The following is a 15,027-nucleotide window of genomic DNA, read 5'->3' on the forward strand; positions in this document are numbered from 1 at the left end:
CCAAATACTCTCTCTTTTAGTTGGTCTAGGACTTGTGTACACAACAGTTAGCATCCACTACTGATTAATGCTTACTGTTTTGACTATAGAATGAAAGAAGTATTTATTTTTAATTAAAACATCAACCATAAAATCTTGCTCATTCCATATTAACCAAATACCTCCAGAGAAGTTAATGACATCCACACATGTGGAATTGGGAAGACCGATTTTGTCAACCACCTTGTTTGCCTTGTGCCCATTTATTCTTGTTTCAAACAAACCAACCAAACCTATGTGATGAGTGGCAATAATATCTCTCATTAAAGGGGAAAAGGCTTACGCTCCTGCCCCTCTACAGTTCCATGCTAAACAATTCATAAAAACACTAAAAAGAGGGTTAAAGGCATCAACAGCCTTGGTTATCCATTTCCATGTGGATTTCCTTCTGAACAGATGGCTTCATAGACCTAGCAATCTCTGGGTTCATTGATCCATACTTTTCAAGTGGCTTGCTGGATCTAAGGTCTTCACTTCCACATGCCTTGTCATGCTAGGCTGGTGAGGTGAGCCTTAGGAGTTTAATAACTTCATTAATGGGAACAAGGTTCACTGGGCCCTAGAGTGAGTCCAAAGACATGGGCTCTGGTCTTTGTGAAATAGTTGTAGTAACTTTAGTCGGCTCGGGATTTTGGGCCTGTATTGGCTAGAAGTCCTATCGGGTCACTCGTTTGTGTAACGTTCCGCTACCATGCACTGGTCTTTTAATGAGATGGGATTGTTATTTTCTTTTTTGTTACCTTTGCTTCCAGAAGCGGCCTCATGTTTTGGCTTATCCACCTTAGCAAAAGTTTTGGGGAAGTCGCCATTTTGTTGTGGCGTAGCCTACACATCAGTTGCCACCTCGGGATTGTGTTCTTCTTCCTTAATCAACCTTGCCAACGCTGAAAAACGTGAGACATTTGCAGCATTAACTTGACTTTTCCATCCACTTGTCTGTCACCCACTTTGTTAGTGTCATCCCTACCCTTGAAACTCAAGGAAACCTTACTTGGACTACCTCTTCTGCATAATCTTTTCCAAACAAGCATCCATGGACTGAATACTTCTTCCCCAACATCAAAGTCTTTGGGTTGCCATTAAAGCTTGGTTTTCCTTCAAGGAGATTCTTCAGCAGGTTGATGACTACCTTTAGACCGGGTTTTATCATTTTGAGCATTGCTTGGACATAATTCCTTTCTATGCTGCATGCTCATATCTCCCACAGCTAAAATAGACAAAGTGCAACCCCTCATAATCAATGGGCTTAGTTTTGCCCCTAAGTTTGAATTTCGAAAGGAGTTTCCTTCGTAGGTCTATTTCTATGCAAATCCTGGCGAACTTTGCACGCTCTACCGACAAACCACCTATATCCTCTAATTCCCTTAGTGCATGAACATCAACTTTAAGCGTTTTACCCAAATGATCACCAACTTTCTAGAGAAATTTCTTGTTGTAATACTCAATGGGTAACCTAAACAACAAATTTAACTAAACTCTTCATCAAAAGGATCGAAATCTTGATGCCATCTCTGTACCACCAAATAGTGGTCCACTATTAACCATGGACCATCATGAAGAGCATGAGCATAATTGGATGAATTAGAGAATCTGGTTATGAAGAAATCATTTTCCAAATTTATAAACTCGAAATGGCCCTGCACATCCCATAGTTCTTGGAGTCTTGAACATAGGAAATTCATTCATAGTCTTTTCCCCATAAGCTTAACAATCAAAGTTATGTGCCATGGAGCGCACATTTCTACTCTATCGATCTTCGATACATGAATCGCATGGCAGTTCTCATCCTCCTCCAAGTCATCTTCTTCATCGCTGTCCTCCTCATCTGATTGAAACGGATGTTCATCAAACAAGTCATCTAAATCATCATCATCCAATGGTGACCGCTAGTCAATCCTCCCAATCAGAAGATCTTTAAACGAGATAACATTCTACCTTATGTCGTCAAGAGTTCTCTTGGCTCAATTGGTGATTCCAGACTCATATCCATATTCGAAGAAGAAACCCCTCCATGTTCCACAGATTTTTCTAACATCGGGTCCAAATTGGTCCCTGAAGTACCTCCATGGGTCTCTGCATTGCATTTAGCTTTCTTATTGGACCTTTTTAGGTGATCCAGTTTTTCACGAGAGTGTTCCACTTTTTCCTCCAAGGTGTTCTCCAGAAGGTTTTCCACCATCTTTGTCACATCTCTTTTACATTCATCAAATTCAACTTTTACAGTTTCAAGTTACGCACAAGCAACTTGCTGTCAACGAAGAGGAAATTATAGCCATTATAATGGTAGCTAACCTCTTCAAGAGGTATTATAAAATTTTGTAACAGATATTGTCACTTATATATTAGAATTTCTAATTCAAATCTAAATCCACACAAGCTATATTTCTATTATCCATTGAATTTCTGTGGGTATTACAAATTTTGGGTGCTATATGAGAGAAATAAATCCATAAATTCTTTTGTTAAAAGACAGCTCTAGATCAAACCAAAGATGAAACAACCAAAATGAAAGTTAAGAACTACAAGCTCCACTAGTTGTCAATGTCAACAGCAATTAAGATTGAAGCTTAACAGTAGAAAGTGAAGAAATTAGAAGATTTTAAAAGAGGGATATTGTAGTGTTTATATGCATTTTTATTACCGTTGTTGTAACGGACATGAAAGATTATAAAAGATGTAGTGGATGTTTATACTTTATACAAGTATAATCTTGTAATTTTCCTTATTTTGCATGGAAATGCAAGTATTTGACTCACAATATTGGATAACCCGGTCACGGAGCACATCAAGATACATGACTTCAAAATTTATCGAAATAAAAGAATATCCAAATCACAAAAGATTACTGAATAAACCAGAATTCATCATTTATAGTTGCAATGCTCAATTAGTTCATAGTTTGACATGCACACATGGAAATGCTTTGTTGTTACATTGTGATCTATACCAATAACGATTAGTGTTTAAACACTAATAAGTATGAAGACTGAGCAGCAGATCACACAAAATAAAACCACACTATGACAGTCATGCATGAATAGTTTGACCATGTCTATACATAAAACATTAACCAAAACCAGGAAAAGAGTAAACACCAAACTAAATGCTCCATAATAATATAATTTTCTACTTGAATGTCAAGTTGTAGATTATAGATATTCACTTTTCCCCATTTGCTTTGAATTTAACAAATACAACGTTAACTTTTGACCATGACATGAAAAAAATTCCAAAAATCCGAAAATTAAATTTCTCATCTTAAATTTTCCCTTGAAAGATAAAAGACTTATTAAAATCTTGCCCCTAACACATTGCACATGTTAAATTTTCCCCTATTTGGTAGAAACCCTCACCTCTTCCAATAAACGGAAGTCCTAAATTTTTCCCCTAAGTAACAAAAAGGGAAAAATGGATACAGCAATAGTTCAAGATGTTTGTCACAAAGGCAATACAGACCCACCATCTTTCTCAAAGAGCTAGCAGTAAAGCTTCCTACTACTTCTTAAGAGGATTCATCCTGTCCCTCAGATAGTAAAGCTTGGCTCTTCTCACATTCTTCTTGTCCAACACTTTTATCTCCTTTATGTTGGGCGAGTACCTGTCATCCAACACCAAATTATTTGGTCTGAGGGCGTCATTCCAATATAATACCAACGGTCCCAACTCCACACAACCTACACTTAAAATTGGAACCAACTCCACAGATACTCAAAAATAGGACAAGAAATTAAATAATAGTAAATTTACTGCAGTATCTTAACCAATTGCTACATTTAAAGTTAAATACCAATTTGAGGCTCATGTTGTTATCACATTCAGCTTCACATACAATTCAACATCAGACAGAAGTAATGAAGAAAAAAATTTCTTTTCAAGTAAATAATATCTCATGTTGATGCATTACAAATATATACTCAACAGCTTTTTTCAAAGCCAGGGCAGATGTGGTAAACATGATCTCTTTTGCATTGACTTCGATTTCCATTTTTCTAAATATGCAAGCTAACTATCTTCTGCTTAGTAAATCAAGGGGTCTAACGGCGTCTTAATTAAGAGCAATGACACATATACAAACACTTCTACCCACATCATTCTTCCTCAATTATTAACTTGGCTATGTTATTTGAATCTTCCATTAATTATCACATCTAGTTCATATACATTGTTTATATGTAGTACCATTACTTAATTAATAGGTGGTATTAACATACTTGGGTCAGCATGTACTTGTTATAGTCACATATTATAAGATTTGACATTCCAACTGGTAAAATATGAATCCATGGACTAGAATATGAGTTCCATCAAAGTGTATGGGAAGAAATAAATTTCAATAAAGTGTAACCATACCATATAAGCCCATGGAAGTTCAGATAGAAATAGCTAGAAAGAAAAAGAATTAACCCTCATAAATATTCAGTTTTTGGTTTATCCATAGGTGAATTCAATCAAGCCTATGTGCATGACAACTTTAAATCATATGCCTTACAGATTCACTTATTACCAGACTAACACAAAAAATTTGTCTTCCAAAAAAATCACAGCATACAGTTTCAAAAGAATATCAATAATGTGAGACATTATTTTTGCTTGCATTTCAGGCAGATTGATGCTAATTTGTTCCTCGAAATCTTTTATGACCATACACATTTGAAATATCCAAACAGTTCCTAATTAGTTCTGGGCATGTAAATGTATACTTAATAATTAGGAATATATAAAATCATACCATGAAAATAACATGATATTGAGACAATTTTACTACAAACAGTTTCCAAGCCAACCACAAGAGAGAGAACACACTTCTCTTCCAATTTAGAGCAGCAAATCTAAGATATAAATATACTGAGAAAACAAAATTTGATTATATGACAAAGAAAATAATTCTACTTACAGCAGGAAGAGATTTTCAACTCCAACCCCTGCTACCAGCCTCCTTAATCTAAATGTAGTATTTAGACCAGCATTTCGCCTTGCTATAACAATACCCTTTAAGATCGAAACACGTCTCTTATTCTCAGGGACTTCCTGTTCACACCAAGAATTATAACAGAACAATTTAACTTGAATCCTTCAATAAAACTCCCACCTTCCTCTCTCACTCTCCTAAATCAACAAGAAATATTTCAGCAATGAAACATATGGTACCACTTTAAGTTGCACAATATAACCAGGCCTTATATCTGGTATCTCTCTCTGTCCCTTCACATCCTCCACTGCTTCCTTATCTAAAATCTGCCAAGTATAACATCAACGGGATAGTTAATGAAGAGCACAAAATGTAATCTTATTTAAATCAGCCGTTGCAATGAAAAGATATGTGCCTGCATTATGTGCCTAGCAGTTTTATCAAGCCTCTTGAATTTAATGCGGGGAGCTACATCAGATACAGCAGCAGAAGAATCTTGCGAAGCTGATGCAACAGAATTTCCCATTGTTGTAATGCATCTACTAGCAAAAGGTTGAAACATACCCGCCCCAGTACTTCTACCATAATAGTTGACTGATGTCAATGACTCAGTTTGGGAGCAAAATTTTACCTGCTGGAGAAACTTAACTAGTGTCATACAAACTCTTTTATATCCATAATAAACATATACCTTAATTCAACAAGGTCCAACTCAATTTCAAAATATACAGAAGCGCATAAAAAACTACAAATCGTAAGCCAACATTCTTTACCAAAACAAAATTCACTAAACCATACACAGTTGGGTTGTAATAGAGGACTCATTTTAAAACATCATATATGGCTTATTTACAAATCTAAGCTATACTTCTAACACATAATTCTGGGTGGAAATATGAATTTCTCTTTCAACAAGCATAAATTTAAATGAAAATAAAGCAAAAAAGGAAAAAAATTAGCTAAGAAATGCAACCTCAGAGCGAGAAGCGAACTCGTGAGGCAATCGCTCGAATGGATAACCTGTAGATTTGGACGAAATGAATCCTTTTGCAAGTGAAGAAGTTTTCGCGGTAAAGTAATGCCTTTGAACCAACCGGATACTCCCACGAAAAGACTGCATTTTCCCAAACACTGAGGCTGTATTTAAGATGAAAAAAGTTATACTCTGTTTGGTTCCTAAGAAAAATTGAGGAATTAAAAACAATAGTATTTAACAAACAATTGATTTGCTTATAGTAAGAGCTTCGCTCCGAGTGAAGATGCTCTTTTCTCTTACAGATCAAAAACCCTCGAATCGAAAATTGGGGTTTAACTTTAAGACCAAATTTTGGAGAACTAAAATTACCCCATTCTACATCGGGTTTTCATGGGCTTTGCGTACAACAGCCCGGCCCATGGAATTGATTTTTAATATTGTACAACTCCAATTTCCAAAGTAAACTCTATTTTAAACAAAATTAATATTTAAATATCTTAATTATAATGTATCTAAAACTCTATCAATTCTCTAATGAATGCATTTTTCGGTTATCAGAAATTGAATGTATATGAAAAAAACGAGTTAGCATTCAATAAAAACCGTCGATCTTTAATTTATGGAATTGATCCTCACTCTACACTTGGCTTTTTTAGTAATAGATAAGTTTTCATTTTAGTCGAACACGTGGCTGCTGCTTCAAAAGTGACAGTGAACTGAGTGACTGCTTTTTGATAACTGATTATTAGTTGTGACACGTGGCGCGAGAAAATATAAAGTTGAAAAACAAGAGGGAGATAGCATAACTGCATAAAGAAAGAGATAAGCTGTTGCAGAAACAATAGTTAGAACGCATGGAAACCATTCTAGCATCAGCACCTTCTAAATTCACAAGCTTCCACTCACTTTCTCAGAGATTTTCCCTCGCTTTCCCGGAAAACAGAAGAAGGAAAAACTTAGTCAACCTTAAAGGAGCGTCATTGTCTTACCTATCTCTAAGAGTTAAAGCAAATTCACAAGCTGCTTCTGCATCCACTGAGGCCACAAAGGTGGGTAGTGTACCTAGTGAAATGAAAGCGTGGGTGTATGGAGAATATGGAGGAGTCGATGTATTGAAATTTGATGAGAAAGTTTCAGTGCCTCAAGTGAAGGAAGATCAGGTGTTGATCAAGGTTGTTGCTGCCGCTCTTAATCCTGTTGATGCTAAGCGAAGACAGGGCAAGTTCAAGGCTACCGATTCTCCTCTCCCGGTATGTTAATATTTCATTTGCAATTATTATTATTATTATTATTATTTTTTTTAAGTAATTAGAAACAGGCATACCAATATAAAGCTTGAGACTTCGGTCTTTTTCTTTGGTTGTGTTGTAGTTGTATACAGAGTAGTGGATGGTTGTTTATTATTATTATGATTATTGTTATCTCCTGGGTATGTTTGAGTTGTTATGTAATGTTAAATGTTTATTAGATACAATTGCTATAACATTGTGTTGTTACTGTTGTTGGTTGTAATATATTGGTATTTTGTTTGCTAATATGAATGATATCAGTTGGTTTCAGTTTCTTATAGTTAGCTATAAACTAAACAGTTCTTCTTTAATTTGGTTTTTTTATAGACTGTTCCAGGGTATGATGTTGCCGGTGTGGTGGTAAAGGTTGGCAGTCAAGTGAAGGAATTTAAGGAGGGAGATGAGGTGTATGGGGACATAAATGAGAAAGCATTGGAAGAGCCGAAACAGTTCGGCTCCTTCGCAGAGTACACTGCAGTTGAAGAAAATTTATTGGCTTTGAAACCAAAAAATTTGGATTTTGTTCAGGCTGCTGGCCTTCCTCTTGCTATTGAGACAGCCTATGAGGGTCTAGAAAGAACTGGGTTCTCTGCTGGTAAATCTATTCTTGTTTTGAATGGTTCTGGTGGTGTTGGAAGCTTGGTGATTCAGGTAAACTGGTTGATGAAATATTTATTGGCTTATACTATGAGATCATAATTGAAATACTTGAAAAAAAAATTCCTGACCAATTGACAAATTTACTCATTTGCATCAATAAATATCAGAGATTACGTTTTAAGATGCCTTTTCATTTCTGTTACTACAACATTCTTTGATTAGATGATTTGTTATTTCAATATGCATTTGCTGTAAATAAAGAATGAACAGTCTCTATCATTTTATCCATGATAATGTCTCCATATTATCCCTTCAAGCGTAACTTATCGTTATTTGTTAATTCATGGATAAGTTCATTAATCATCTATTGCTGTCTGTGCTGCTGCATATTAATTTCTCAGATGGGTTTGGGTTCAGTTGGTAAGTTCATCTATCAACATTCCCTGTCTATGGTAGTTATTCACAAGTTTTGATTCTGTCTCTGGCTTGCCTTCACGCTTCCTAGATTAACTTTCTCCTGGTTGTTAGTGAAATTCAAAGACAGCAGGTTAAAGTTTAAAGGCATTACAATCGTGATGTCCAAAGTCTTGTGTGTAAACCTAACAGATAAGTCATAGCTCACTATGATGTTCCACATCCAATTGTACCTCAGAATTTAATAAAAAGATGGACATATTGTATCCGTAAATGATGATGAAACTTTTAGTACACTGGGCATTGAAATAAAATTGATGTCACTTACTTTAAATGAGCTGTGAAGCATTATTAGTCTTCAAAACTTTTTAATGCAACATGAAACATATGTCCTATATGTAATATACACTTTATTCAACTATTTTTTCTGGGTGCAGCTAGCAAAACAAGTATTTGGTGCTTCAATAGTTGCAGCAACTTCCGGAACCAGAAACTTGGAACTTTTGAAGAGCTTGGGTGCTGATTTGGCTATTGACTACACTAAAGAAAATATTGAAGATTTGCCAGAAAAATTTGATGTAGTCTATGATGCAATTGGTAAGAATTTTCACTAATTGCTTGTTTCTTGTGAGCAATAGCTTTACTTCCATTGGCAAGAGATCCTCAAAGTATTTGAGTTTTGAGTTTGCCCCTTATTCTCTCTGGTTGTCTGATAACTAGCTTGGTCATGAGACTGTAAACAATATAACAAATATGAGAAGGAAGCTTATAAGTACTCAAAGAATGAACAAAAAGAAAGTCATGCTACCATATTTCAAAAATGTGAAAATTGAATAAAGCGAATAGAGTTGAACCAGTTAGAATGTTCCCATTGCTAGAGTAGAGCTCACCTATTATCTTATTTGAAAGACATCAACTTAAATCATGCGCCAAATTTCTTCGTACTCTCTATTATACTGCATCAGATTTAATTTCGTTGCACACTGTATTTCCTTAAGGTTTTGTTGCTGCAGCCAGTTGATTAAATATTTTCTTTTTTTTTTTAAAAAATGACAGGGCAATGTGATCGAGCAGTAAAGGTAGTTAAAGAAGGGGGCGCTGTGGTGGCACTAACCGGTGCTGTAACACCTCCTGGTTTCAGATTTGTAGTCACTTCAAATGGAGCTGTTCTGAAAAAATTAAATCCATATCTGGAGAGTGGAAAGGTAAAGCCTGTAGTAGACCCCAAGGGCCCGTTCCCTTTTAGCCAGGTTGTTGAGGCTTTCTCTTACATTGAAACGAACAGAGCTACTGGAAAGGTAGTTATATACCCAATTCCATAAAAATTGTAAAAGAAAAAACAGAGAAGCCATTTTGTAATGTATAATTTCCATAATCAGAACACCAGATATCCACAATTAAGGATAACTATGTAGTAGATATATGCGGTTCATTATTGATCATTATCTTCCTTCTTTACTATGGGCAATACTTACCAGTTACCTTTTGTAAATGATTGCTACTCTAAGAACAAAACGCTAAGGAATAAAAAATTACTGTAAGCTTCATGTTCTAGGAAATTAGAAAGGAATCAACCATCAGTTTTTTGGAGAAAGGTCTATGGTTCCCACAAATCAGCCATCAGCTTCTTCAGATAAAATCTTGAAGGATGTAGAAGTTTGGAATTATGTGGTTTGCTCTTCAGTTTGTTGCATTTACAAATGACCGAGAGTAAAACTTGCTTTCTGCTAAGAATAATACTACACATACATCATTCCCATACAATATTTCTCATACAACATTATGTGGCAAGATGTGATTGGATGAAAGTTTAATTTTAACTTTAAATTAGTCAATCATATCTTGCTACATAATATCGTATGAAAAATGTTGTATGAAAATGATGTATGTGTAGTATTACTCTTCTGCTAATTTGGGGTTAGAAAGGCTTCATGTTTTGGGAGTTGGACTAACTATACCTCATGTTTGTTTGCATTCTAGAGTGTACAGTACATCTCATCCATAAACTCAAAATCTTACCCAGTTTGACTTCTGGGCCCTGTTAGTAAATTTGCGTTTTATACGCGAATTATACGTCCAATCGTATAATTCGCGTATAAAACGCAAATTTACTAACAGGGCCCAGAAGTCAAACTGGGTAAGATTTTGAGTTTCAATCGTATAATTCACGTATAAAACGCGAATTCCCATATTCTATAAGCACAGTCGAATTATACGCGAATTATATACTTTAGTCATATAATTTGTGTATAATTCGCATATAATTCCCGTATAATTCGACCGTATTTTTAAAAATAAAATTTTATTATTTACTGAGTCAAAACGACGTCATTTTAGGTAAAATTTGATCAAAACGATGTCGTTTTATGCTCAGTCTCTTAAGCACGATGTCAGTCTCTTTTTAGCACCTTTTCTTCCCTTTTATGCGCCCGCTTCCTTTCTCTTTCTTTCTTTTGGCGCCCTCTTCTTTCTTCTTCTCTTTTTTTGTGCCCTCTTTCTCCTTTCTTCTTTTTTTTTGTGCCCTCTTTCTCTTTTCTTCTCTTTTTTGGCGTCTCTACCTCTCTTCCTCTTCAACTATTCTTCAACAAACACCATTGTTTGTCTTATCTTCTTCTTCTTCAACTTACAAGACAAATAAAATTATTTGTTTTATTTAATAATTGATCACTTCTATAATATTTATAATAATAAACTAAAATATTATAATTAAAAAAATATAAATCATACACCTATAAAAAAAAATAGAGAATAATTAATTCAATGATCATAAAAAATACTAAAATTAGGATTAATATTACCGTATTTTTTAAAACATATTATTGATAATATACCGTATTAAACCCGTATATATCCGTACCATATTTTTTTCGTATCTGAATTTTAAGGTCGAATTTTTATAAACGTATTTTTCACCATTTATCGTATCATTCTCATAAAATTTTCGTACCACTTTTTTACCGTATCCATATTTACTAACTATGCTTATGGGAGCAGTACCCCTAGAACCTCCTAGTTGGTAGATTTGCTTTACTGGTGTATTCTTCTTTTTCTTCACGCAAGATTGAAAATTGTTTTGCCAGTAAATAGCGAGTGAAAAATCTGGGAAACTGCTAATAATACATTAATTGCAACACATTAAAGATAGGCCTAATTTTTGTGGTCTCAATTGTATGTATCACAGGCTATAATCATGATACGAATTCTTTTTGTTTGTGGTCCATTTCTGCTTTTTCTGGTCCCCTGACAGAGTCAATCAGGTACTTAAATGCATTTTGCAGTCGTGTGCTGGAATCTCTGAGAAGTGACTATTCCGCATTTAAAACCAATGTTAATAATAAATGTCCTCTCCCGAGACAACACCAATTATTATTTTTTATTTTTATTTTTTTTAAATGTTAGGAGATGTTCATACCAACTTAGGTACAATTCATTTAATATTTTGAAACCCTAAAACTATCGATAACGTAAGAGTTTTAATAGCTATCTCTAATAACAATTGAAGAGAGATTCAAACTCAGAACCTCTTAAATAATATATTCGAGAATCTTTATCGAATTACTCAACCATCCAGAAATAGTTGAGTCAACCTTTGTTATTACTTCACTACTAAACTTTTCACAAAAAATTTATCGGTACTTTCACTTACCCCCCCATAAAATATGTGGTGATATATATTGTTTGAAGAAACTTTCAAATTATGACTGCCCTATTGAAAATGGCAGTTGTTTAAGCATCACATCAAAGCGTACGTCACCGGTATACATGTCATGAATAAGAAATAAAGAAAATCCAGACAGTTGACATTCCAAAAGAGTGTAAACCACTGGTCGTAAATGGTCTGGTAGTTGCCATAAAAGATCCAACACAAATGGGTTGAGTCTCCTTACGACAGGGACCTTTTCGACTTGTTCCTCGCCTGCTTCCCCTTGAGCGGCCGTGGTCACTCCCTCTTTTCCTTTCAAGCTCCCAAGGGCAATCGAGGTCCTGAGAGCGTCCCTCGAGGTCGTCCTCACAAAGAAGAGTTGATAGGGTTGCAGTCTATTTGGCAATATCTCGAAGCCTTCTGATTCAGAATCAATTTCCTCTTCAGTGGATATTGTTTTTCTCTTCTTTGTTTCGTAGCCATGGTCTTCTTCCTCGGTGGACGAGCAACAGTGGACAGGGGAGCTTCTTCACGTCGCTCAGCGGGTGGTTGCCTTTCGACACCAATGTAACCCCCTTACAGGGATATCGCTGGAGGTTGCGCCAGCTGGTTCAGTTGGATTAATCTTAGGGAATGTGAACCCCTTAGGCTTCTTCGTTGTCTTCGCAACCTTCGGTGGCATAGTTGCTGCATAGCATACGAATACATCAGCAAAAAGAGTCTTCTTTTGCTAAAAATGACTTGGGAGTTTTTCTGTATAAAAAATACTTACAAGCTCAATCGTCCAAATATGCGTCAAGACTGAAAAAACCCGTATTTTCGAAGGTTGGCAGTAGTCACAAGAAGCCTTGCGTCGTGACTCTAGTTTGGCAATCGACCGAATGCTTCGATGCGGTTGCGATCAGCTAGCATCGCCAATCTGGTCGTTTTGTTTCCTACAAGAAAGCAAAAGGTTCGTTAGGCTAATATGTATTAAGGAAAAGTTAAAGTTAAAAGATGAGCGATCTGGAAATCGAAAGGAAAACTTACTCAATTCCTTAAATTTACACTCCATCATAGTCAAAGAAAAAAAATACTTGGTTTCATGAGCCCCTACATTGTTGGGGTAACCAAATATTCCTCCCTTGATCGTCGATCGCTTGGATAGGTAGTACGAATCATTGTCTTTACTTTTCTTTAAGTAATAGGCATAGCCAAGTTCTTCTAATGTTAGCTCGCCGAGGTTGTGTTCGCCAAATGCGATATACATAGCGACCGCTATCATATATGCATTAGGTATCAACTGGAATGGCGCGACCTGGAAGTGGTCAAGAATCGACCTAATGTAAGGGTGAATGGGTATCCTCACTCCACATTTGAAGATCGCTTCCGAGATTGCGGCCACTCCCTCGGGAGGATCCTAAGCAGTGTGCGACCTATGTTGGAACACGTTTACGTTGATCGCATACTAATCTATTGCTTTCTGAATTTCATCATTCGTGATTGTTGATCATATTACCTTTCTGGGACCGGTCGAGGTGCTCGGTGGTTGCGAGCTTCTGGGACCCGCCGAGGTGCCCGATTGTTGCGAGCTTCCCTCTCCAACTGTTCTCGCCTCAGGGATGTCCATTACCCTTAGAGTCTATAAAGGTGTGACATGTAGGGGTGACTCAAGCTCTACATAAGTGACCTTGTACGACGACTCAGAAGAGTAAAAGAACTCTGGTTTCTCTTCCATAGCCGCCAAAACCCTAAAAATTCTTAAGAATGATTTTCTAAAGATCTACGCCCTAGGTTTCAACTCTTAAAAATGTTTCTTTTCAAACACTACCCAAGAATGTTTATCATTTAAGCCTATCAGCGTGCATACTCGACATTACTGTAAAAACTAAGCTTTTTGACAGAAATGAAAAAAAGAAAAGGGAAGAAATTTTTTTACCTCTTGATTACTAGGAACGGATGCTCTGTTGTAGCGTTGAGTGTGCATTAACCGAGAAATGATGAACTGATTTTTTGAGTATAAAAACGTTGTTTTTCTCTTAGAAAACTTGAATTCTATGAAAAACTTAGAATGAGATTTGGGTTTTATAGGGTGGAAGACGACGTTTGGTTTCTTTCATAAGCGACATTTGGGCGGGAATGTGTTTCCAGCTGTTGATTGTGACCACGTGTCACCAATTTGCTCGAAGAGTGACCATCACGCTTCGTGAAGATCAACCGTCGTTTCTCTATATTGAAATTGTCAAGCGTCTGCGTGATTATCTCCTTCACATTAAATGTGCCCCCATCCGCATTTAATGTTTCAAAAGAGAATGTCGTATCAACATGGCCTGCATTTAATGCTCATGGCTGATGCTTATTGCGTAAAGACACATCTGTCAGATAAAACTTATTTTATTGACCAAGACAGTTGTCAAATGCAACGGATAACATCTTAGGAGGTCATTCGAATAAGGCATTTTTTTTGCATGTCAAGCTTGAACATTGAACAAGATGATTCTCAGTTTTTGACAGCAAAGTATTCTAAGCGTTTCTAGGTCGCGAATGATAGGTAGAGTTCGAAACAACTTTTCATAGCATTGATCAAGATCTGGCTCAAGTCATTAGACCTTTGAGAACGATCACGTCTGGTCGCTTGTGTAATTCTCGAAATCTATGTCATGATCTACACTCAGTTCGCTGGTCGGATCAAGCCATCAAACTCATGTTGTTTGTAACAATGTGGCTATTCTCAACTGTTAGTTCGAGCATACATTCCTTGAGACAAATCGATCACGGCATAATCATGAAGTTCTTAAGATTCAATTCTTGAACCTTAAGAACTAAGGAGCTTCTGTTATGCCTAAAAAACCAAGGCTGACGTAAGCTTACATCAGCAAGCACCAATTAGAGTTTAGGAAGGCTTTGCGCCATCCAAGAGTTGCCATGTTGACCCAAGACAGAAAGAATCCGGCTATCATCAACTTATCAGATTCAAGTTTTGTCTATGAGTGACTAAGGACCGCACACATGTCCAAGCCCCAAATAATTTGAGGATATTTTCTAAGTTATCAGCCAATGGGAGGCAATGAAGGAATTGTACGGCACCTACCCACTTGCGGATTTGTAATTGTTGTTGAAATCCGCAAGTGTATGGAATCGTGCAAGTAATAAATTTCGAGTAACAAGTGTTGAATCC

At 36.2% G+C, this 15,027-nt stretch overlaps 2 protein-coding genes across 2 annotated transcripts; one reads left to right on the forward strand and one right to left on the reverse strand.

The window, feature by feature from the left end:
- Positions 1-3,293: 3,293 nt before the first annotated feature.
- On the reverse strand, positions 3,294-6,244 carry LOC116119022 (50S ribosomal protein L19, chloroplastic-like). The gene is made up of 6 exons (XM_031404979.1): positions 6,168-6,244; positions 5,922-6,085; positions 5,364-5,582; positions 5,188-5,274; positions 4,934-5,067; positions 3,294-3,637 (listed from the first exon to the last, which is right to left on the reverse strand). The coding sequence occupies exons 2-6, from the start codon at positions 6,066-6,068 to the stop codon at positions 3,535-3,537; spliced, it is 690 nt and encodes a 229-aa protein (XP_031260839.1). The 5' UTR covers positions 6,069-6,085; positions 6,168-6,244; the 3' UTR covers positions 3,294-3,534.
- A 495-nt stretch (positions 6,245-6,739) lies between these two features.
- On the forward strand, positions 6,740-9,607 carry LOC116118964 (NADPH-dependent alkenal/one oxidoreductase, chloroplastic-like). Its single transcript, XM_031404926.1, has 4 exons — positions 6,740-7,174; positions 7,541-7,864; positions 8,665-8,824; positions 9,284-9,607. Exons 1-4 carry the CDS (start codon positions 6,779-6,781, stop codon positions 9,547-9,549), a joined length of 1,146 nt encoding a protein of 381 aa, XP_031260786.1. The 5' UTR covers positions 6,740-6,778; the 3' UTR covers positions 9,550-9,607.
- The last annotated feature ends 5,420 nt before the right edge of the window (positions 9,608-15,027 follow it).

Source organism: Pistacia vera, unplaced genomic scaffold (genome assembly GCF_008641045.1).
Source record: "Pistacia vera cultivar Batoury unplaced genomic scaffold, PisVer_v2 Contig1246, whole genome shotgun sequence".
NCBI classification, from domain to species: Eukaryota; Viridiplantae; Streptophyta; class Magnoliopsida; order Sapindales; family Anacardiaceae; genus Pistacia; species Pistacia vera.

Excerpts from the sequence above, each read along its gene's own strand:
- LOC116119022 (XM_031404979.1), bottom strand. The coding sequence starts at position 6,068 with ATGCAGTCTTTTCGTGGGAGTATCCGGTTGGTTCAAAGGCATTACTTT. Across the intron at positions 5,583-5,921 it reads AGTTCGCTTCTCGCTCTGAG|CAGGTAAAATTTTGCTCCCA; the intron begins GTTGCATTTCTT and ends AAGTTTCTCCAG. Across the intron at positions 5,068-5,187 it reads ATATTGTGCAACTTAAAGTG|GAAGTCCCTGAGAATAAGAG; the intron begins GTACCATATGTT and ends TGGTGTGAACAG.
- LOC116118964 (XM_031404926.1), top strand. The coding sequence starts at position 6,779 with ATGGAAACCATTCTAGCATCAGCACCTTCTAAATTCACAAGCTTCCAC. Across the intron at positions 7,865-8,664 it reads TTGGAAGCTTGGTGATTCAG|CTAGCAAAACAAGTATTTGG; the intron begins GTAAACTGGTTG and ends TTCTGGGTGCAG. Across the intron at positions 8,825-9,283 it reads TGTAGTCTATGATGCAATTG|GGCAATGTGATCGAGCAGTA; the intron begins GTAAGAATTTTC and ends AAAAAATGACAG.